This window comes from Lithobates pipiens, unplaced genomic scaffold (genome assembly GCF_037356315.1).
Source record: "Lithobates pipiens isolate NorthernLeopardFrog02 unplaced genomic scaffold, aLitPip1_a1.2 Scaffold_28, whole genome shotgun sequence".
NCBI classification, from domain to species: Eukaryota; Metazoa; Chordata; class Amphibia; order Anura; family Ranidae; genus Lithobates; species Lithobates pipiens.
Window position 1 is genome coordinate 160,986,134 of NW_027507789.1, and position 25,097 is coordinate 161,011,230.

The window sequence follows — 25,097 nt, forward strand, 5'->3', positions numbered from 1 at the left end:
ATGGCCGTCCACCTAAACTGACAGGCCGGGCAAGGAGATCATCAATCGGAGAAGCAGCCAAGAGGCCCATGGTAACTCTGGAGGAGCTGCAGGGATCCACAGGACAACTATTTGTGCACTCCACAAATCTGGCTTTTATGGAAGAGTGGCAAGAAGAAAGCCATAAGTCGCATTTGCAGTTTGCAAGAAGCCATGGGGGGGGACACAGCAAATATGTGGAAGAAGGTGCTCTGGTCAGATGAGACCAAAATTTAACTTTTTGTCCTAAAAGCAAAATGCTATGTGTGGTGGAAAACTAAAACTGAAGATCCCTCTGAACACAACATCCCCACCCTGAAACATGGTGGTGGCAGCATCATGATGTGGGGATGTTTTTTCTCCAGCAAAGACAGGGAAGCTGGTCAGAGTTGATGGGAAGATGGATGGAGACAAATACAGGGCAATCGTCAAAGAAAACTTGTTATGCTGCGTACACACGATTGGAATTTTCCGGACAGAAAAAGACAGATGGGAGCGTTTCATCGGAAAATGCGACCGTGTGTATGCTCCATCGGAATTTAGCTGTCCGAATTCCTGCCAGCCAAAAATTTATAGCATGTTCTCAATTTTCCAGACGGAAAAACTTTCTATCTGTAATTCCGATCGTGTGTATGCAATTCCGACACGCCAAAAATCACGCATGCTCAGACAGAAGCTATTGGCTACTGGCTATTGAACTTCCTTTTTCTAGTCGTGTCGTACGTGTTGTACTTCACTGCGTTATAAACTATCGGAATTTGGTGTGACCCTGTGTAGGCAAGACAGCTTGAGCCGAATTCTGACGGGAAAACCATCGGAGCTTTTTCTGATGAGTATTCCGATCGTGGGTACGTGGCATTAGTCTGCAAAAGACTTGAGACTGGGGCAGAGGTTCAACTTCCAGCACAACAACGACCTTAAACATATAGCCAGAGCTACAATGGAACGGTTTAGACTAGATCAAAGCATATTTATGCTTCCTTTCCTATGTGAATAAGGCCTGTTCTGGTCTGAGAGAGTATATAGGTTTCCCGCCAGGAGAGCCCCTTATATTTTGGATGGAAAACCCACGTAAGGAGGGAGGATGATGCTAGGAGCCTGGAAGTACTGGCATTTTGGATCGACCAAAGATCTCGCAGAAGGTTATATCTGCAAGTGATAATGACCTCGCTACTGACAGGTCTACCACATCATAAGGGTCTCCATCATCTTTCGTGTATGTCCTAAGGAGAAGCCTATCCTTCGTTCCCTCGGTGGTGGTGAAATCAACCTGTGTGTTGTGTGTTTGTTTGTTTTTTTTTGTATTTATTTTCCCCCTTTTTCTTTCTATGTTTTTTTAGAATTGGACTCAGTGTTCATTATATGTGAACTATACAGTAATTTGTTTCGCTTATACAATTTTTTTTTTTTTTTTGCACTATATAAAGTTTTTATGTGGACTTTAGTCAATTGCTTTTTTCACTGGTATGGATAGATATAGTCCTTTATAATTTATTCACGTAGTGTTATTTTGTGCATTTGGGTTTTGAACATACTTATTCATTTTAAGATTGTCATAATACTAGCGTGACTATTTCCCTTTTACATATTCATGTGTTTATAAGGGTCCAGCCCTAAATCCAATTGAGAATCAGTGGCAAGACTTGAAAATTGCTGTTCAGAGATGTTCAGAGACATCCTCAAAACGACTTGCAGCTGTAATTGCAGTGAAAGGGGGTTCTACAAAGTATTGACTCAGGGGGGCTGAATATAAATACACGCCACACTTTTCAGATCTCTTTGTAAAAAAAAATTAAAAACAATGTTATCATTTTCTTTCCACTTCACACTTTGTGATTTGGGTATCACATAAAATCCCAATAAAACATATTTAAGTTATTTTTTTTTCTTTTTGTAACATGACAAAATGTGGAAAATTTCAAGGGGTGTGAATACTTTTCAAGGTAGATCAAGGTTTTTAGACAATATGAATAACACAAAAACTTTTCTTTCACTCAGGGTTAGTGTTTGGCTGAAGCCTTTTATTATCAATCAACTGTTTACTCTTTTTTTTTCTTAAATCATACTGACAACAGAATTTACCAAATGACCCTGACCAAAAGTTTACACACCACAGTTCTTAATACCGTGTATTTTTTGTGCTATTTGTAGATGAGGCTTTATTTCTTCTCAGATGGTAAAGCTGCTTTTTCCTCTTGGAAAAAAACCTCCTGTTCATGTAAATTCTCGGGCTGTCTTGCATGAACTGCACGTTTTGAGATCTCCCCAGAGTGGCTCAATGATATTGAGGCCAGGAGACTGAGATGGCCACTCCAGAACCTTCAATTTATCTTGTTGTAGCCAATGACAGATCAACTGGCCTTGTGTTTTTGGATCATTGGCATGTCCAAGTACGTCCCATGCGCAGCTTCCTGGCTGATGAATGCAAATGTTCCTCCAATATTTTTTGATAACCTAATGCATTCATCTGGCCAACAATTTTGACTAAATTTCCTATGCTTTTGTAGCTCACACATCCCCAAAACATCAGCGATCCACCTCCGTACCTTTTTATAATTGTAGGCCTTGTTGACTCCATGTTTATGGTTGTGACCCAAAAGCTAAATTTTGGTCTCATCGCTCCAAATGAGTTTGTGCCAGAAGGTTTTAGACTTGTCTCTGTGCTGTTTGGCATATTGTAAGCGGGATACATTGTGGCATTTGCGTAGTAATGGCTTTCTTCCGGCGACTCGCCCATGCAGCCCATCTTTCTTCAAGTGCCTCCTTTATGGTGCATCTTGAAACAGCCACACCACATGCTTTCAGAGAGTCCTGTATTTTACCTGAAGTTATTTGTGGATTTTTCTTTGCATCCCAAACTATTTTCCTGATAGTTGTGGCTGAAATTTCAATTGGTCTACCTGGCCGTGGTTTGGTTTCAACAGAACCCTGCATTTCCCACCTGATTAGTTTGAACACTGTTGCTTGACATTCTCAATTCCTTGGATATCTTTTTATATTTTATATTCCTTTCCTGTTTTACACAGTTCAACTACCTTTTTTCCTGCAGATCCTTTGACAATTCTTTTGCTTTCCCCATGACTCAGAATCCAGAAATGTCAGTACAGCACTGGATGAAAGATGCAAGGGTCTGTTGTCAGGAGTCCAGAAACGCATTGTGTGTGTGTGTGTGTGTATATATATATATATATATATATATATATATATATATATATATATATATATATATATATATATATATATATATATAACCGTATTTTCCGGCGTATAAGACGACCTTTTACACTTAAAAAAACTGAGCAAAAAGGAGGGGTCGTCTTATATGCCGGGTCAGCTGCTGGGATGCCTTCTAGATGTCCGGTAATACTGTATGTAGCTTCGGCTACATACAGTATATACCACTGAACCAATCCCAGTGAGCGATGTATTCAAATGAATACAGAGCCTGCTCGGATTGGAGCAGCAATCTCTGCCAATCCGAGCAGGCTACACACAGTAGCCTGCTCCGATTGGCTTTGAGAGTGAGGCGCGGGCTGATGATGTAACAGCCTCCGCCAATCCCAGCAGGCTTTGTATTCATTAATAGAATACATTGCTCGCCGTGATTGGCTCCAGCACCAGAAGGAAGAAGGAAATGGCTCCAGCAAGAACGAAGAAGAAGAGGGATATGAAGCGTCGGAATCGGGGGTCGTCTTAAACGGTGAGTACGGGCAAAACATTTTAACTGTGCAGGTTTTTAGGGGGTCGTCTTATATGCCAGGTCGTCTTATACGCCGGCAAATACGGTATATATATATATATATATATATATATATATATATATATATATATATATATATATATATATATATATATATATATATATATATATATATATATATATATATATATATATATATATATATATATATATATATATATTATTTTTTTTTTTTTTTTTTTTTTTTCTCAAACAGATCACAGGTGAGGATGGCTGCCTTTAGTAGCCATTCAAACTGCATTGTGTCAACTTGTGTACATGTTATCAGGTCAAAATCACCAGGGTATGTAAAATTTTGATCAGGTAATTTGGGTAGTTTCTGTTGCCATTATGATTTAAAGAGTAAACACAGTTGATTGATAATAAATGGCTTCAGCCAAGCACTAACCATGAGTGAAAAAATGTTTTTGTGTTATTCATATTCTCTGAAAAATGGCTAAGAAATCATACATTCTGCCAGGGTATGTAAATTTATGAGCACAACTGTAAATAAATAGAACAGCACACATAGTCGGACAATATATTTTTTTGATGCTTATAGAGGAACTTCAGGCTAAGATTTGCAGAAGCTTTGTCTCCTCTGCATTAAAGCTATATGCCTGCTTGTCTACTCATGTACAGAAAGCTGCACAAGCGCATCTCGCTGCACATATTTGGCAATGCCAAAGCTGATGGAGTGTGGGAGTGATGTAATCTCAGTCCAGCCAATGGTGGCTGGCAATAGAGGCCTGGAAGCGTGGAGTTCCGGGTACAGCGCATCATTGGATTCAAGGTGAGTATAGTTCCTCTTTAAAGTTAATTTCATGTTATGGGTTTACTGAAACTTTACCTACTTGCAGCCCTTAGGACATACTAGTATGTCCTTGGTGGAAGTGCTTATACCAGGATCATGGCTGTGGGTATCAACGTTTTCAGCCAGTGATGGGCTTTCCTATAAAAGTGATCCACGCAGCTCTATAGCTGCTGGGTCACTTTTATAGAGCGCAGAAGGAAGCCACCCTCCCTCCTCGTCCGCCCCCACTGATGTACTGCTTCTACCTTTTGTGGCTGTCTGAGTACACGGCAAAGGAAGGTACAGCCTCTGTGACAAATGAAGCCAGAAACGACAAGGGTTTCATCACTTCTGGTTTTGGTTTGTTTACAAGCTGTTACTGGTTTGTAAAGCATTTTATCAAACAGATCTCCGTTTTATCAGACGCTTTTGAGGGCAGAGAAGAGATGTGGGATCTACCGTCTAATAGACAACAGATCTCTCAATAAAGAGTACTTGCTACTGCCCATGCCATTACAAAGAATGTTGTTCATCTCTTGTGATAGTAATAAAGTTGATCCAAAAAAAAAAATGTAGACACAATAAAAAATGATAAGCAAATGCAAATATGTATGTAGGTTTCGCACACACATGTAAACGGTGATCAAACATTTAGATCGCTTTCACGTTGAGGCGGTTTTCAGGTGCTAAAGGGCTAAAAATAGCGTGTGAAAAATGCCTCCTCTGCCACCCCAATTTGAAAGCCTGAGTGCTTTCACACTGGGGTGCTGTGCTGGCAGGACCTTTGGAGCAGTGTATACACTGCTCCTACCCATTTGAAGTGAATGGGCACTGCTGCTGAAGCGCCGCTACACGGGCACGTTTAACTCTTTCCTCGGCTGCTAGCAGCCGACTAGCGATCGGTGTGAAAGCGCTCTGGTATCATTGTGAATGTCAGAAAAGGCAATCGTTTTAATGCCAGGCCTCCTGTTTAACTCTAAAAAGCTTTACAGGTTACAAGTTTAAAGTGCTGTATATGGATAGTTTAATGTACCATCGTTTATCGTCGTCCCATGGGTTTACGAATTTTTGACATGTTGGGTATCTCTTTACTTGGTATATCATCATCTTTTGTATTTTACCAGAAAAAATAGGGATTATATTTTTTTTTGTTTGCACTAAAAAAAAATTAAAGTGTATTTTTTCCTGAAAATGTGTTTGATAAACTGCTGCGCAAATATTGGGTGACATAAAAACTTGCAACAACCACCATTTAATTGTCCATTTGCTTTCAGAAAATATATAATGTTTGGGAGTAATTTTCTAGCAAACAAATGCAGATTTTTTTTTTCATGTATGTGAGAAATGTCAGAATTAGCCTGGTAGGCAAATGGTTACTACTTAAAGGGAAGATAAAAACTGCACTCAGAGATTATAGATAGCAGCTTACACTCACTATACATATAGTGTAAGTATAAAAAATGATTGTGCAGCGCTATGTGTATATATGAAAAAAATAAAGTGCATAATAAAACAGGTGGTGATTAAATGAAAGTGGCGATTTAAGCAATAGGCTGGTGCAATAATTAAAAATATCAATACATAAAGTCCATCAACAAAATAGTGATAAAATGAATAGTAAAAAACTGTGCTATAGTCAAAAACACTCAAAGATCATAAATGGATCATTAAATAGTCCACCATGGAAATGAAGTCCATAGAACAGAGAGAAGACACCCATGTGAGGGCACAGTAGAGTTTAAAAACTGCTCAGAGTAGTGCAGTCCCCCACCATATATTGAAAATGGCACGCGTACCAGAGGGTGTGGAGTCACATACTGATAAGTATTGAATCAAACAAGCATTTGTAAGGTATGCATCAACAATGTCCAGATTGAATGGAGAGGTTCCACTTGAAGCAAATAGGCTCCCAATAACGGCAGACATCAATGAGAAAGGCCTGTCCCAGGCATATATGTAGGGAATGAACGGGCACACGGTGAAAAACTGCATACTGTCAAATATTTTAATGTAAAAACAGGTGTATACGTGCCAACATCCACTTGTATAGCGCTGTATATGCCAACATGGGATCAGAAGAGATTGAAATGACTCCACGAGCATAACTCGACATGTTTTATCCAATTGGACATCATCTGGGGTGTGAGGGTCATGCACAGTGACTGCAGTGTGTGTGTGTGTGTGTGTATATGTATAATATATATATATATATATATATATATATGTGTATATATATGTATAATATATATATATATATATATATATATATATATATATATATATATATATATATATATATATATATATATATATATATATATATATATATAATGTGTGTGTGTTTTCAATCCAATGGGAAATAGCCCCCCCAAATTGGCAATGGTAACGCCACCTGAATTCAGGGATCCATGTTGTTCCAAGATGGCGTCGGCGTGCGTTCCACGCCTCGCTATCATTCCCATTATGATTCAAGGGAAAAGGAAGGGCAATTGGGGCATTAGATCATGCGATCCACGCCTCATTATCCAAACCGTTCTGCGCCTCGCCGTTGCTTCCTGTTATGACAAGGGGGGAAAAAAAGGAAGCGCAATGACGTTTGGACCCTGCGGTCCACACCTCATTATCAAATTTGACCTGAACCAGAGGGAGCACGTGATCAAAACCGGAACTAAAACATTCAGGCGCCACCTCTGGTTACAGGGAGGGTTGGTTATAAAGACACATGTCCTCCCAAGCATCATTTTGATCACAAAATTCCAATATAATAAATGAATCTTAAAAAAAAAATAACTGGTTACAGGTCCTATAAAATCAATGATATATATCCATAATGTGTAAATAGCCAAATCCTAACTTGGCCATTAACCACTTCAGCCCCGGAAGATTTGGCTGCTGCATGACCGGCCATTTTTTGCAATTCGGCACGGCGTCGCTTTAACTGACATTTGCGCGGTCATGCGACGTACCCTAACAAAATTGACGTCCTTTTCCCACAAAGCTTTCTTTTGGTACTATTTTTTTTACTATAAACAAAAAAAGAGCGACAATTTTGGAAAAAAAGTAATAATTTTTACTTTTTGCTATAATATCCCCCAAAAATATATATAAAAAAAAAAATGTTTTCCCTCCGTCTAGGCCGATATGCATTCTTCTACATATTTTTGGTAAAAAAAAAAAAAAAAAGGCATTAAGCGTATATTGATTGGTTTGCGCAAAAGTTATAGCGTCTACAAAATAGGGGTTAGCTTTATGCCATTTTTATTAGTAATCTGCAATTTTTTTTTTTTTTATCGTGACTACGACATTATGGCGGACACATCTGCCACTTATTTTGGGACCATTTATCATTTATATAGCAATCAGTGCTATAAAAATGCACAGCTTACTGTTTAAATGACATTGGCAGGGAAGGGGATAACCACTAGGGGGAGATGAAGGGGTTAAGTGTGTCCTAGGCAGTGATTCTCACTGTGAGGGGAGGGGCTACCTATGACATGACAGCGATCACTGCTCCCGATCACAGGGATATGTGATCTGTCACAACACAAGCAAGAACGGGGACATACACTTCCCCGTTCTTCCTCTCAACACCGCAATCACGGGCAGCCAGAGAACATCGAGTTCCTGGGACCTGCGGGCATGCTCCCGCAGCGGACGAATGCGTGCCCAAAAGCGGTAAATTTTAAAGGGACGTACCTGTATGCCCATTTGCCTGCCTATGCCATTCTGCCGACGTACCTCTGTGTGTACCGATCGGCAAGCGGCTAAACATACACAATCAATAACTGCAGAATAATGACATATTGACAATATCTATCAATATACAGGCGTCATGAGTGTTAAAGGGGTTGTAAAGGTAAATGTTTTTTCACCTTAAAGCATTCTATGCATTAAGGTGAAAATACATATGACAGTACCGGCGCCCCCAGTTTTACTTACCTGACCCCTCGAAAGTCCTGCGCTCGCCCCCGACGTCCTCTTCGCCACTCAGCCTGGCCGCTGATTGGCTGGAGTGGATGGATTGAAAGCAGCGCAGCCATTGGCTCGCGCTGCTGTCAATCACATCCAATGACGCGACGGGGGCGGGGCCGTGTGATACAGCGAGCGGCTATAGGGTATATTTTTATTTTTTTAAATAACAAACATGTTATACTTCCACCGTGCAGCTCGTTTTGCACAGAGTGGCCCCGAACCTGCTCTTCTGGGGTCCCTCGGCAGCTGTCTCGGCTTCCTCCAGCAGGTACTTCTCACATTCATGCGGGCTCCCTCGCATGGTGAGAAGCACCTGCGGGCACGCTCCCATGATACAGCCAGCAGCTATAGCCGCTCACTGTATCACACGGCCCCACCCCCAGCGCGCCACATCTTTGGATGTGATTGACAGCAGCGCGAGCCAATGGCTGCGCTGCTTTCAATCCATCTACTCCAGCCAATCAGCGGCCAGGCTGAGTGGCGAAGAGGATGTCGGGGGCGAGCGCAGGGCTTTTGAGGGGTCAGGTAAGTAAAACGGGGGGCTGGGGGCGCCAGCACTGTCAGATATTTTTTCACCTTAATGCATTAAGGTGAAAAAACATTTACCTTTACAACCCCTTTTAAATTAAAAACCTAATGGATAAAACCAAAAATTCTAACCCAATGGTCTATAGAGTGAATGGATAAAGGGAAGGCACTAGAACATTTGTAAAGTTAGACATGAATTAGATTGTTAATGAAAATTGTTACACATAAAAATTTATATTTAGAAATCTATATATAATATGTATATTAGATGCACAGGTGAGAAGGACAACTATCTAACCTTTTAATATGAGTTAAGGCTCTAAGTGGTGATATATATTGTAATATGACTTGAGTGCCTTGATGTGCCCCAATGACCGTTGATGGGCACATCACTCCCTATTAATAAACACACTGATGTCCCACTACACGTTCATACCATGATTAAATTTTAGATAAAAGAAAAACCATATCTAATTCCAATAGCACCTCGTATTCCTATGATATATTATCTCCCCAAAGTCCATAAGAGTATCACACATCCTCTCGCTTGACCCATAATTAGTGGGATTGATTTGGTTACATCAAGAATTGGTAGATATATAGACTTTATTTACAACCTCTAGTCAAAAATATGCCACCTTATCTGAAAGATACTAAAGACACGATCCAACTTTTAGACAACATAGAGGTCTCTATGCCCTAAGTCCAAAAATAATTTATCATGGAATTATTGTCCTTCACCACTAGTCATAATTACTTTTGGTTTAATGGCCAATACTACCTCCAGAAAAAAGGCGTGGCCATCGGGGCCAAGTTTGCCCCGTTTGGCCAATTTATTTATGGCCAAATGCGAGGAGTATGCGGTCTTTGCCTAGAGGAGACCAGAATTGATCCTCCTGGGCTCGTTATATAGACAACATCCTCCTCCTTTGGAATGGCAGTTTGGACTCACTCCACTGCTACATGGCCACTCTCAATGCTAACACTAGGGGCATAGCATTATTATTTGAAGCTAGCCCAGAGAAGATTCACTTTCTAGATTTGGAGATCAGAGTGGAAGGTACTAGGCTTGTTACCAGCATGTATTTTAAATTGACAGATAGGAATTTAATTTATTCCTGTCGATAGGTGCCATCATCAGAATTGGTTGAGTTCGGTCCCGCACAGCCAATGCTTAAGATTACGTCGTAAGTGCATTAGTGCTCAAGATTTTGAGGTACAAGCGACTACAATTAAAATAATGATTTTTTTGGAAAAGGGATACTTCCCCATCGATCTTGAAACTTAGATGTGAACTGTTCCAATCGTAACTCCAAGTACCCCAAATGGTCGGTTATTTTTTCTTCTTTTTTTTTTTTGTCTTTCTCGATCCAACATCCTGAAATTTAATACATCCTTAACACTGAGATGTTTTAAAAAATGACTGTATTATAGGGCCATTAATGCTTGAAAGAGCTGATGTTATCTACAGAGGTGCTCCATCTTTACAGATGAAAGTTGCTGCTAATGTAATCAATCCTCCTTCTAGACCCACTTTTTCCATAATTTAACTGGGTACTATCCATGTAAAAAATGTAATCTGTGTCTTCATAACGCACATGGGAGAAGAAAAACAAAATCCTTTAGATCCAATGAATTTGGCTACTTACACATTATGGATATATATCATTCCTTTTATATGACCTTTTTTTTTAATTACATTTTTTTTTTTTGATTCATTTATTATATGGGAATTTTGTGATCAAAATGAGGCTCAAACAATGTCCAATATTACGAAACGTGTTGGGTGATGCTCGTGGAGTTATTGCAATCTCTTCTGATCTCATGTTGGATTATACAGCTCTATTAAGTGTACACCTGTTTTTACATTAAAATATTTTGTATGTATGGTGGTGGACTGCACAACTCGGGAAGAAGTTTTTAACTCTACTGTGCCCTCACATGGGTGTCCTTTTCTACTTCTATGGACTTCATTTCCATTATGGGCTTTCATTTTTTATTTTCATTGAATGATGCATTTTTGAGTGTTATTGACTATTTTGATTTTGTCACTATTTTGTTAATGGACTTTGTTTTGCTACTTTCAATTATTGCACTATTGGCTTAATCACCACTTGGGTTCACCATTTGTTTTATTATGCATTTTATTTTTCATATATACACCTAGCATTTAGCGCTGCACTATTTATTTATTAAATGGTTACTACTAGGACAAGGAATCCTTCTTTAAAATGTCGGTGGTATTCCCCTTTGGGTCTGAATGAGATACAGTCAAGCTGAATAGAAAATAAAACAATATATTTCCCAGGTGTTAGTGTGGTTGACGCCAACTCAAGTATCAAGAGAACTAAGTAAGAATTAGAACTTAGAAAAGGAACTGAAATAGAAGGGGCCCCTTTTCATTCTTTCTGTATAAGCCAAGAAGTCTAAGGTGACTCCAAGGATCTAGCGGAAGGAATACTGGAGGCTGTCATCCACCAGTGGAAACAGATTTAATCTTTTCAAATTCCTTGCAACATTACTGGAACGTCCACAAGAGATGGTGAATCAACAAATTTTTAATTTGTTCCATCCTGAAACTAAAAGGCAGATGTGCTTTTATCTCAAAATTGCCATTGAAATTTTCTTTTTATTCCCAAACTGCTCACTTCCATGCAAACCATCTTATCAAAACAAATTTTTATATTAGATTTTTATCAAACTCCTTTAACGTTAATATAATACAAATTGTGTTCTATTGAATTTTTTTTATCTTTAAAAATGCAGCAGTGTGCAAATGTTTTAGGCAGATGTGAAGAAATGCTGTAAAGTAAGAATGCCTTCAAAATAATATATTTCATTCTTTGTTTAGTTTTATCAATTTAAAAAATGCTAATTGAGTAAACGTAAGAAAAATCTAAATCCCGTCAATATTTGGTGTGACTACCCTTTGGCTTCAAACCAGCATCAATTCTTATGTTTGTACACTGCACAACGTCAGGGATTTTGTAGGATTAGTCAGGTAAATTATTAACCAATTACACCAAGCATGTGCTAATGATCATCCATATTTAGGTTGCCACACAGCAATTACCTGAAACGGAAACAGCTGTGTAGGAGGCTTAAAACTGACTAACGGGGTGATGAACAGCCAAACTCTGCTACTAAGGTGAGGTGGTTGTTTCATGTCACAGGTCATACATCATGGCAAGACTGAGCACAGCAATAAGGCACAAGGTAGTTATACTGCATCAGCAAGGTCTCTCCCAGGCAAAGATTTCAAAGCGGACTGGGAATTCAAATTGTACTGTTCAAGTTCTTTTGAAGAAGCACAAATAAACTGGCAACTTTGAGGATTGTAGATGCAGTGTTTGGCCAAGGAAACTTAATGCAGCAGATGAAAGACACCTCATGCTTGCTTCCCTTTTACCTCAGAAGATGTCCAGCAGTGCCATCAGCACAGAACTGATGGAAACCAGTGGAACCCAGGTACACCCATCTACTGTCCAGTCGGCCCAGAAGTGGTCTTCATGGAAGAATTGCAGCCACAAAGCTATACCTCCAATGTGGAAACATACCTCTGATGTTAAGCAACTTAACTATACACAAAAACATAGGACAGTGATGGCGAACCTTGGCACCCCAGATGTTTTGGAACTACATTTCCCATGATGCTCATCCACACTGCAGAGTGCCTGAGCATCATGGGAAATGTAGTTCTAAAACATCTGGGGTGCCAAGGTTCGCCATCACTGACATAGGAACTGGAGTTCAGAGAAATGTTAGTTAGAAATATTTGGCTATAGCAGGAGGCCGTTTGTTTGCCAAAGGGCTGGAAAGCAGTTCAATAATGAGTATCTGCAGGCAACAGTGAAGCATGGTAAAGGATCCTTGCAAGTTTGGGGCTGCATTTCTGCAAATGGAGTTGTACATTTTGTCAGGGTCCATGGAGTCCTCAGTGCTAAGAAATACAGGCAGATAGTTATCCATCATGCCTTACCATCAGGGGGCATGGGATTGGCCCCAAATGTATTCTGCAGCATGACAATGACCCCAAACATACAGCTGATGTCATTAAGAGTGTACAATTGATGTTTGAAGGCAAAGGGCGGTCACACCAAATATTGCTTTTGGATTTCTCTTTTGTTCATCTACTTTTCATTTTGTTAATTGATAAAAAATAAACTGTTAACACTATCTGAGAGCATTCTTAATTTACAGCATTTTTTTCACACCTGCCTAAAACTTTTGCATGGTAGTAGGACACCAATGACAGTCCCCCCCCCCCCCCCCCCCGCCCGGGCATTAGACTGATGGGAAGGAGGGGGCAGAGATGACTTTAACATATGAGGCAGTGTGGGAATGAAGAGCTGGGCCATTCTCCCCTCTGTTCTCATCCAGCCTGAACAGGGGGCGTGTCCTGAGACGAGATTGGCCAGGGAGTCCTAAGACCTCAGGAGGAGATTTGGGAAGACAATAGCGAATATTCGCTATTGTCGCACAAGTGGATGGGCTTGGGGCGCAGTACTTTTTTATTTTTATTTTTTTAAACCATTTGGAGCCTCAGGCTCTAATCGCGTGCAAAAAAAAAACAAATGGGAATCCATGTGTCCCGTGCCCTGCAGAGGGTTGGAGACACTGCCATTTACCATTTTGATTGTATCAAAGGATATAAGGGAATGTGTAAATATCCTTTTACCATGTGAAGCAACTGGCAAAGGATTAAATCTAGAAAAAAAAAAAAAGATGTGGGTGGGCTACATCTTCTTCTTTTTTAGGAAAGTCAGGGGAAAAAGGGTAAGGAAACTTTGCTAGGCTAGGCCCAACACAACCGGGTTACTTGTTCTGCTATTCATTGTGTTGCAACTGTACACACCCTAACATCTAACTGCTACAACTGTGCAGAGGACCCAAATTAACCAATGTAATGCCATGCAAAGACCTGAATCCAGTTTTTAGTATCCCGTCATTAAAGGGGTTGTAAAGATAGATATAGATAGATTTTATTTATTATTTATTTTTAAATAACTTACATGTTTATGCTTACCTGCTCTGTTCAAGAGTTTTGCACAGCACAACCTGGATCCTCCTCTTCTGGGGTGCCCTGCCGGTGCTCCTGGCTTCGCCCCTTCATCAGGTCCCCCCCACGGAAATCCGCTTTCCATGGGGAAACCCGTGCAGGCTTGCTCCTGAGTCCTGCTGCTGTATCCATTGACAGCGGGACTCGGGCCCCCCCCCCCCCGCTACTGTGTCACTGGATTTCATTGACAGCAGAGAGAGCCAATGGCTCCTGCTGCTATCGGTCTGTCCAATGAGGAGAGAGACGGCGGCCGGAACTGTTGAGCTTGTGCAGATCGCTGGATCAGCGCCTAGAGGCGATTCAGTTCGCATTGTGCGCTATATAAGTATTTCATTCATTCATTCATTCATCAGATTAGGGTCGGGTAAAAAAAAGGGGGTTTTTGGGGCAGCTGCAGCAAAGAATGTTTTTCATCTTTAATGCATAGAATGCATTAAGGTTGAGACTTTACAATCACTTTCAACAAAATATTAAAGATCAGGTGAGTTTGAGAATCCTCAAGACTGTCAAGATTCTTCTTCCCACTTTTAAAAGTAGACAATCAAAATTTCCATCTTTAGAAGCATAATGTGATCTGAACTTGGCTGTGTGGGATATAAAATGAAAGCATATAAAAAACTGAGTGCTGAACTAAAGTTTACTCGGATCCTATGAATCCTGGAATTCATTTTGGCCACTGAGCATTAGAATAGTTCTACAGTATTTTGGTTAGCTTGGACCTTAATCCAGACCTCCTAAAGCTGTATTTTGATAAACCGACTGTTTTGTGGGAAAGGAAGGGCAAATAAATTGGACAGATTGCTTGAACTTGGGATGATTTATCGTTCTATGCCAGTTCCGATCTAGAACTATTAGTGACCTGTGATTTTAGTTTGAATAATCGGTGATGAATTCTTATTATTTTCCTCTTATTCTCCCCTTATAGTTCCAAGTGTAAATTTGTAAGGTCATCATGAAAAAATTACTGTCCCCTTTTAAGCGGACAGACAAAGAAGAGAAGAACTCCATACTGGAAGGATCTGGATCAGAGAAATATCAAAAGTACATCAGCATTAACAACGATGCATCTGGATCAAGCAGCTCTTCTGAAGAGCCCCCCACAGTCACCTGCCCAACCTGTAGAGGGATAGGGAGGATTCCCCGAGGTACAGTGTTTTTATAGCCATGTTTCTCAACCATTTTTCAGTTAATGTATGATTTAAAATTATGCCTCAGTCTGAAATGTAAAATACTAAACTAATAGTTTTACATATCGCAACAGCATCCACACTCATGGGCCACCCAACAGTAGAGGGGATTTACAAAGTAAATACACCTTTCACCTTTGCAGACTAGTATTGACTAGTATACGTTTCTCTTCTCTTTCAATTTCTTTCCTTCATTCAGCTAATGTGACAGAGGGGAGAAGGGGTGGTGCAAACAAGGAAGACTTCAGGCACCTGTACAGCATCCTTATCAACCAATGATGTCATCCATTTTTAGGATGCCAACGGTTGGCCTGTGTCCAAGGTTTTGGTGCCGCACAATAAAAATGTATGGCTTTGTGTAACAATAATGCTGGCTGGTTGACAATTTTTGAGCGATTTGAGACAATATGGAGGCACTTTGCTAAGGCACTCCTTTTTTAAAAAGGCGGTTTTTATAATATGGGGTGTTTTTTGGAAGTTTAAGTGTGTCTGGTTCTCTATTTAAAAAAAAATTAAAATAGAAGATGCAAAAAAGACTATAATCCCTGGATCTAATCAATTAACCTATTTGGTTCAGTTTACCGTGTTATACCACCCAAGGGCTGCAGAGTAGTTTGCTCCTGGATTTGGATTTCTAAAACCCATAGAGAATTTAATAGGTTTCTCCAAGTACTTTGGTCCACGTTACACTCGTAACTCCCAAATTGCCACTTGTAAGGTAGGAACATTTAAATTATGAACTTTTTTTGTGGGCAGGTACTGATGTGAATATCTCCCAAAATCTGCTTTATATTTAGGAGTAACACCAATTCCAGAATAAATGGTTAGATTTTATGCATTTTTATAAGTTATGTACCAATTATTACAGCATTAAAGTGGTTGTAAACCCTTACAAACCACTTTGACCTACAGGTAAGCCTAGATTAAGGCTTACCTGTAGGTCCAAGAAATATAGGTTTAGGAGATATTTGCCCGAAAACAGGCACCGCACTGAGCGTGGCATTCTCAATGACGGAGCTGCCGCGCGTGTCGGCTCCCGTGCGCATGCGCGGGAGTGACGTCATCGCGGCTTCGCCGAATGACAGCGGCGGAGCTGCGAGACCCCACCAAGAAGATGGATGCGGCGGACTACAGGGGACAGCGGTGACTTTGCTGGCTCCTGTGTCAGGTAAGTGACACATAATGGACTACTATGCGATGCATAGTAGTCCATTATGCTTTGCCTTTGCAGGGAATGAAAGGGGAAGTAAACCCATTAGGGTTTACTTCCTCTTTAAGAGAGTGCAAAACATATATATGTATACATGATAACTACTAATGCCAAACTATCATTTGTTAAAAAGTTATAGAATAAAATGGTATTCTGCTAAATTTTTTCAGTACATAGACCAAACTCTAAATTGGAATTTATGGTCAGAAAAACTAACTCCGATGTGGGGTGGACATGGTTCGTAATCATAGTTAAATAGTATGGTTATGGATCACTGGAAGACTGAGATGATGTGCAAATAGGAGGAATATTTATTGAGAGCGATAATAAAAAAAAAAAATTATATATATATCTCTTTATTATAAGCTTACCTGTAGGTAAAAATAGAGCATTTTAATACCACTTCTACACTTCTTTGGTTGAAGAATAGTGTTGCGCAACTCAAACAATGAATTATGTGATAAATGTGCAGCTGAAAAAAAAAATTTAATGCAGAAAATTATGTCAACAATACATAAATATTGAAGCAATATTCATTATACTAAAAAACAGAAAACAAAAGAATAGTCCAGTAATAAATGTGTAGATGATGAAACAGTCCTGCAGTGCTCCACAGAATTCAGTATCTCATCAGTGCTCCATTGAAAAATAAATGTGCTCTACCTTAGAAGGAACAACTCCACCACCAACAGGAATGCCCATTCACCTGAATCCTGGACCAACAGTGCCTTGAAAAAGTATTCATACCCCTTAAATATTTCAACATTTTTTCATGTTATAACCAAAAACGTAAATGTATTTTAATGGGATTTTATATGATAGACCAACACAAAGTGGCACAGAATTGTAACGTGGAAAGAAAATGATAAATGGTTTTCAACAATTCTTGACAAATATGTGAAAAGTGTGGTGTGCATTTGTATTCAGCCCCCCTGAGTCAATACAGCTGTTGTTCTTTGTAGAACAACCTTTTGCTGAAATTACAGCTGCAAGTCTTTTTGGGGATGTCTCTACCAGCTTTGCACTTCTAGAGTGACATTTTTGCCCGTCGTTCTTTGCAAAATAGCTCAAGCTCTGTCAGATTTGTGGAGAGCACGACTAATAGTTGTCCTGTGCACAGATTCTCCAACCTGAGCTGTGGCTCTCAGGAGCTCCTCCAGAGTTACCATTGGCCTCTTGGCTGCTTCACTGATTAATGCTCTCCTTGCCCGGCCTGTCAGTTTAGGTGGATGGCCATGTCTTGGTAGGTTTGCAGTTGTGCCATACTCCTTCCATTTTTGGATGCTGGCTTGAACAGTGCTCCGTGAGATGTTCAAAGCTTGGGATGTTTTTTTTTTTTTATAACCTAACAATGCTTTCAGCTTCTCCACAACTTTATCCCTGACCTGTCTGGTTTATTCCTTGGTCTTCATGATGCTGTTTGCTCACTAAGGTTCTCTAACAAACCTCTGGTGTCTTCACAGAACAGTTGTATTTATACTGAGATCAAATTACACACAGGTGGACTCCATTTACTAATTAGGTGACTTCTGAAGGCAATTGGTTCCACTAGATTTTAATTAGGGGTATCAGAGTAAAGGGGGCTGAATAAAAATGCACGCCACACTTTAAACATATATTTATTTGTAAAAAATTTGGAAAACCATTTATCATTTTCTTTCCACTTCACAATTATGTGCCACTTTGTGTTGGTCTATCACATAAAATACCAATAAAATGCATCCACCCTATGTGAATGAGTATGGGGTACAATGTACCCCTACCCATTCACCTGTAAGAAAAAAAAAAAGTAAAAAAAAAAAACACAACACACAAGGGTTAAAATAGTTTATTGCACAGCGTCTTCTCGCGGACTCCTCCGCTATCTTCTGCTCTTTTGCTAGCTCTTTCACTAGCGGAGGAGCCCGGCTTTCTTCTTCGCCGCCGCCCTCTTCTTCCGACTTCGGGGGTCCTGTCCCCCTCTTCGGTTCTTCTTGCTGGGCCACCGTGCCTTCTTCTAGCTCTTTTACAGGCGGTGGCCCGGTCTTCTGTCGTTGCTGTCGCCGTCTTCTGTTCTCTTCTTCTCTTCTTCTCCTCCTTCTCTTCTTCTCTTCTCCTCTTCTTCTCTTCTTTTCTTCTCTTCAGATGTTGCCTCGTCACTGCCTCCGCTCACAATGGCAGGGATGCAGCGGGCGGCGACTTATATAGGGACATCACCGGATGATGTCCCCACCCATTATGATGTCACAGTCCCAGAGGATGCTGGGACTGTGACATCATAATGGGTGGGGACATTCACTAGGCACCCCCCCATGTTGAGGGCACGCGGCCTGGCGCGGCTCAGGTGGTGGGGGGCGCTCGCTCGTCCCCACCCCCTTTCCTGGCTGGCGTGCTCGGACAAGGGTCTGATGTGGACCTAGGGGGGACCCCCACGCCGATTTTTCGGCATAGGGGGTTCCCCTTTAAGTCCATACCAGGTTACGGGGCCAGCGACGCCTCCTTCGCTGGCCCCGGCTACCTGGAGACGCGCTCAAAATGAGCGGACTTTTCTCCGCGCGGGAAAAGTCCGCTCATTTCAAAAGTACGGCGGACTAGCGCACACATGGCCGTACTGTCCGCCGAAAAGCGAGTCCGGCGGACAGATTGGAGTGCAAAAATACTTTCTTAATCCGCCGGACTTTTGGGTATAAAAAGTCCGCCGGAGGCTACACACGGGCGGATTGTCCGGCGGACTTGAGTTTGCCGGACTTTTCCACCGGATTGTTTGATTGTGTGTACGCGGCATTAGCTTCACCGAGCAGGCTCACCGTTTCTAACAGCATGTCAAAGAACAAGTCCTGCACTCTTAACCCCCGCGGTGCTGCACACTAATAATGCTCCTCCCGCTGATCATACCGACAATGCGCTCCTTATAGCGGTGTGTTGACAGCTTTTCTCTATAGAGCACTGGTTTGCTTTCAGCTGCCTCATCAGGGAGGGAGGGAGGGAGGGGAAGAAAGGAATAATGGACTGGACAGGGGCGCTCCAGAATGACACTCCTGTACTGGGGGGCACCAGGGACAGGGCCCCGCCCCATTTTTGGCAAGAATTCTCTTTCGGAAAGTTGTTGAAAAGGCCAGTTTCGGCGGCTGAAATTTCGGCGCAACCCCATGTTTTTAAACAATTTTTTTTGATATACTGTAGATTTTTAATAGATTTATATAGTTTTTTATTTTATTTGATCATGCCAGTGTGTACATGTATTTTTAAAGAATTTTCTATATATATTTTTATTTATATCTATAAGAATTTTCATACATTGTTATATAATGGTCATGTATTATTATTTTAAATAACTGCTGCATGATGTTCATTTAAGGTCCATCTAAATTTGGTCAGCATGTGCTTGTATTGTGTATGTGTGCCTTTTTTAATGCAGTTGGGCTCCTGCTTTTTGGGTACACATCCATGCCGACCACGTCTTATGGTTTCATTATTTAATCATTAATTATTTTTAGTAGTATATGCAGCATAATTATTTTATTTTTTTGTTCTAATCATGTAGTATCTACTTTGTTGTTATGCATTTAGCTGTATTCCTTTAATAAGATTGAGTATTTAAGTATCCCTCTCTCCCTGTTCCTCCTACACTTGAGAAAGGAGTGTGCTTTTGCCTTATGGACTTCATGCATGCTCTGAAATGCCCTAGCCTTTATATCGTATTGCCACGCGCAGCTGGCCCTTTCTCACAATACTATCAGGCTATACCTAACGAGTGACCAGCATTTCCTATCGATACAGGACCCCAGTAAACCGTCGGTGTTCGGCTCATGCAGTCAAGTCCCTCCTAAGGGGCATAGTGAAGCACCAACCCCGTAGTTAGTGGCAAACGCCTTCCTATCACGAGTGACCTCTTCAGAGACATGTATGAAATCCTTACTTATTCTCTGTTTGGGGCTTTGCCCAACCTAGTTGTCCAAGTAGCCATCTACCAAATCTTCTACGGTATCCTAAGACCTATTGAATTTATCGTCAGTGGCTCCGGCAGTCAGACACTGCTCTGACGCCACCTGACTCTCACAGTTTGCAAAACGCAACACACCGGCCCTGGGGTTGGCATCAACCTGTTTTTAGACTAACAACTCGACCGACTACTGTCCCATCTACCCAGCCAATCTGATGGTAGCTCATTGCTACCCTTTATAACCAACCTTCTGAGTGCCAGCCAGTTTATCAAGCATGTCAGGATCCTCCTAAGAAACTTGGGCTTTGAGCCTCCCTGCATGGAGTACCAGACCATGTAATCAAGAAACTAGGCCGATGGAAGTCTGTTTTTTTGCCACATACATCCCAAATCCTTCACCAAGCTGGCTCAATAACCACAAGAATCAATAAAGTTATTCCCCCTGAGTCTTTTGCCCCTTTTTCTTGACATACCGACCAAACCACCAAGGCACACTTTAGGTCTATTTATGTTGTAAGTCTTGTCACGTGTTTGATCCACATCTCTCTCTCTCAACTCTCTCGGCCATAGGGTCATGAATATATAATATAATTAATATATAAATGCGCACTTTTTTCCCCCTAAAATCGGGGGTGTGTGTTATATGCCGATCCCCCGCTGTTGCTAATTATCTCTGCGGTTCTCTGTGGCTTCCGGGTATTTTTGGCCGCACTCGCCCGTTCTCTGCAATTTTCAGCCACTCTCGGCAGCTTTTGGAAAGCTGAAAGCTGCCGAGAATGGCCGAGTGTGTCCGAAAATACCTGAAAGCTGCCAAGAACTACCGAGCACCGCCGAGATACACAGGACATCCGCTCTAAATCTTGGTGGCGGATGTCCTGTGTCTTGGTGGCGGATACACTTACGTGTGTGTGTGTGTGTGTGTGTGTGTGTGTGTGTATATAATATATACATTTTTATAAAAAAAAAAAAAAAAAAATTATAATATTTGCCAAACCTTCTATGAGGAGGTGAGTTGCCATTTAGATAAATGAAGGCCAGTAGACGTGGTGTATCTGGATTTTGCAAAAGCATTTGACACAGTTCCCCCATAAACGTTTACCATAGGGTAAGTACGTGGTTTGAAAACTGGCTACAAGGGCGAGTTCAGAGGCCAAGTTGCTGCTAACAAAGCAAACAGAATATTGGCATGCATTAAAAAGGAGATTAATTTCAGTGCTAAAAAGATAATTTTCCAGCTCTACAAGACTCTGGTCCGGCCGAAGGGCCACTAAACTAATAACGGGTCTGGAGGATATTCGTCGCAAGGAAAGGCTGCGAGCACTGAACTTATTTTCTCTGGAGAAGACGCTTGAGAGGGGATGTGATTTCAGTATACAAATACCGTACTGGTGACCCCACAATAGGGATTACATTTTTTTGCAGAAGGGAGTTTAACAAGACTTAGAAGAAAATAGGTTTAACCTTAAACTACGTAGAGAGGGTTCTTTACGGGAAGAGTGGCAAGGATGTGAAATTCCCTTCCACAGGCGGTGGTCTCTGTGGGGGGGCATTGATGGTTTCAAGAAACTATTAGATAAGCACCTGAACGACCGCAACATACAGGGATATACAATGTAATACTGACATATAATCACACACATCGTTTGGACTTTTTCAACCTCACCTACTATGTAATATAATATCATTTTTTTTTCTTTTTATTGGTTGAACTAAATAGGACTTTGTTCAGCCAGACTAACTATGGATATACTGTCCCTTGAAAAAGTATTCATATCCCTTGACATTTTAGTTATGTTACAACCAAAAACGTGTTTTTATGTGATAGACCAACACAAAGTAGCATATAATTGTGAAGTGGAAGGAAAATGATAAATAGTTTTACACATTTTTTACAAATATCTGAAAATTGTGTATTTGTATTCAGCCCCCTTTACTCTGATACCCCTAACTAAAATCTAGTGGAACCAATTGTCTTCAGAAGTTACCTAATTAAATAGAGTCCACCTGTGTAATTTAATCTCAGTATAAATACAGATGTTCTGTGAAGTCCTTAGAGGTTTGTTGGCTAACCTTGGTGAACAAACGGCATCATGAAGGCCAAGGAACACACCTAACAGGTCAGGGATACGGTTGTGAAGAAGTTTAAAGCAGGGTTAGGTTATTAAAAACAAAAAAAACAAGCTCTGAACATCACGGAGAACTGTTTAATCCATCATCCAAAAATGGAAAGAGTATGGCACAGCTACAAACCTACCAAGACATGGCCGTCCACCTAAACTGACAGGCCGGGCAAGGAGAGCATTAATCAGAGAAGCAGCCAAGAGGCCCATGGTAACGGCAGAGATCCACAGGACAACTATTAGTAGTGCATTCCACAAGTCTGGCCTTTATGGAAGAGTGACAAGAAGAAAGTCATTGTTGAAAAAGCGCCATAAGAAGTCCCATTTGAAGTTTGCGAAAAGCCATATCAGGGACACAGAAAACATGGGGAAGAAGGTGCTCTGGTCAGATGAGACCAAAATTGAACTTTTTGGCCTAAAAGCAAAACGCTATCTGTGGTGGAAAACGAACACTGCACATCACCCTGAACACCCTATCACCGCCGTGAAACATGGCGGTGGCAGCATCATGTTGTGGGGATGATTTTCTTCAGTAGGGACAGGGAAGCTGGTCAGAGTTGATGGGAAGATTGATGGAGCCAAATACCGGACAATCTTAGAAGAAAACCTGAGGGGGAGGAGGACAGGGGGGGACCGGAGAAGGACAGGGGGTGGGGACTGGAGGAGCACATACAGGAACACAGGAGGATGCAGGGGACACTCTGGAACTGGTGCGGTGATGGGGGAAGTTGTAATCACAGATCTCCCTATGTGCTTCTCCTCCTCTCCCGTCCACGGCTTCTAGCTGCTTTATTAAAAGCCCAATAGGGAAATCCAATAATTATAAATTCCCCGCCACTGCACTGATAGTTCCCAAGTGTCCAGGTACCGGATTAGGCATCGCGAGCATTTGCAGGAGTACAAGTACTCCTGCAAATACTTGGTATCAGGACAACCCTAGTAAAAATCATTAACCACTATTCTCAGAATTTTTTTTTTTTTTTTAGCCAGTTTTCTCTGCATTTACAAACCTGATCTTTCCAAGCCTGCAGACTTTACCTTACACATGAGTCTTGTGTTTGGAACGGTGTCAAACGCTTTTGCAAAATCTAAATATACCACGTCCACAGCCATTCCTTTGTCCAAATACTTGCCTCCTCATAAAAAGAAATCCGGTTTGTCTGACAACTTCTGTCTTTCATGAATCCATGGTGTCTGTTACTTAGAATATTTTTTTCCAGCAAGAACTCATCTATATGGGCTTTTATTAAACTCGCCAGTATCTTCACAACTATAGAAGTTAAACTAACACGTCTATAGTTATTTGGTTAAGACTTTGATCCCTTTTTTAAATATAGAGACCACATTTTCCTTATGCCAATCCAGTGGTACCATTCCAGTCATTAATGACTCCCTAAAAATTTGAATCAATGGCGTTTGAAATGACAGAGCTCAATCCGTTTAGGATCTGTGTATATGTAAATATGCAGGCCACAATGCGCTAATCAACAATTGGTGCATCAGTCCATCCATTCCTATAATACCCAGGGCCCTGGTGTAACTGATGGTTCTGAAAATACCAGCAATGGGTCGTCTTTAAATGGACAACTGCATAACAACTACTATATAGGTGACGCGCAAGGAAAAGAAAAGGAAGCCACCCAGTAGTGTGATCAAGTTTAATCCAATAAAACTACACACAAACTGCTATAGGAATCTCGCTCATGATGTTAAAATGATTAAAGTCACATGAGCCAGCATGAACAATGTATACTTTCGGTTCTCGACTCCGGACTGGAAGTGATGTCACTTTGGCTCTGCCCTATGCATTACACCACTGATCCATGTAGCTTCATTGTTAATTTTGAGTTGCGCAACACTATTCACTATTCTTCTGTTGTGTTGGTGTGGGAATACATACAGTGTTTGCAGCTTCTCAGCTTGTATGTATTTTTATGTTTTTTTGTGTATGTTTTGGAAGGTTGAATCTTATCGTAAAGAGTCTTATTCCCAATACTTCTTATTTGATCGCCACCATTCATATACAGCATCTCACAAAAGTGAGTATACCCCTCACATTGTGGTAAATATTTTATTCTATCTTTTCATGTGACAACACTAAAGAAATTACACTTTGCTACAATGTAAAGTAGTGAGAGTACAGCTTGTATAACAGTGTAAACACACAGCCATTAATGTCTAAACTGCTGGCAACAAAAGTGAGTACACCCCTAAGTGAAAATGTCCAAATTGGGCCCAATTAGCTATTTTCCCTCCATGGTGTCATGTGACCTGTTAGTATTACAAGGTCTCAGGTGTGAATGGGGAGAAGGTATGTTAAATTTGGTGTCCCTGCTCTCACTTTCTAGTCACTAGTCACTGGAAGCTCAACATGGCACCTCATGGCAAAGAACTCTGAGGATCTGCAAAAAAACAATTGTTCTACATAAAGATGGCAAAGCTATAAGAAGATTGCCCTGAAACTGAGCTGCAGGACAGTGGCCAAGACCATACAGCAGTTTAACAGGACAGGTTCCACTCGGAACAGGCCTTGCCATAGTTGACCGAAG

At 40.9% G+C, this 25,097-nt stretch overlaps 1 protein-coding gene across 2 annotated transcripts in view; it reads left to right on the plus strand.

Annotated features, from left to right (window-relative positions):
• Positions 1 to 25,097, plus strand: part of TMEM106A (transmembrane protein 106A) — an 87,257-nt gene that overhangs the window by 8,853 nt on the left and 53,307 nt on the right. For both annotated transcript variants that reach the window (XM_077459808.1, XM_077459809.1), the window contains exon 3: positions 15,035 to 15,254. In XM_077459808.1, the coding sequence (XP_077315934.1) occupies positions 15,062 to 15,254 (193 nt within the window). In that variant the 5' untranslated portion in view covers positions 15,035 to 15,061. The remainder of the gene's footprint in view (positions 1 to 15,034; positions 15,255 to 25,097) is intronic.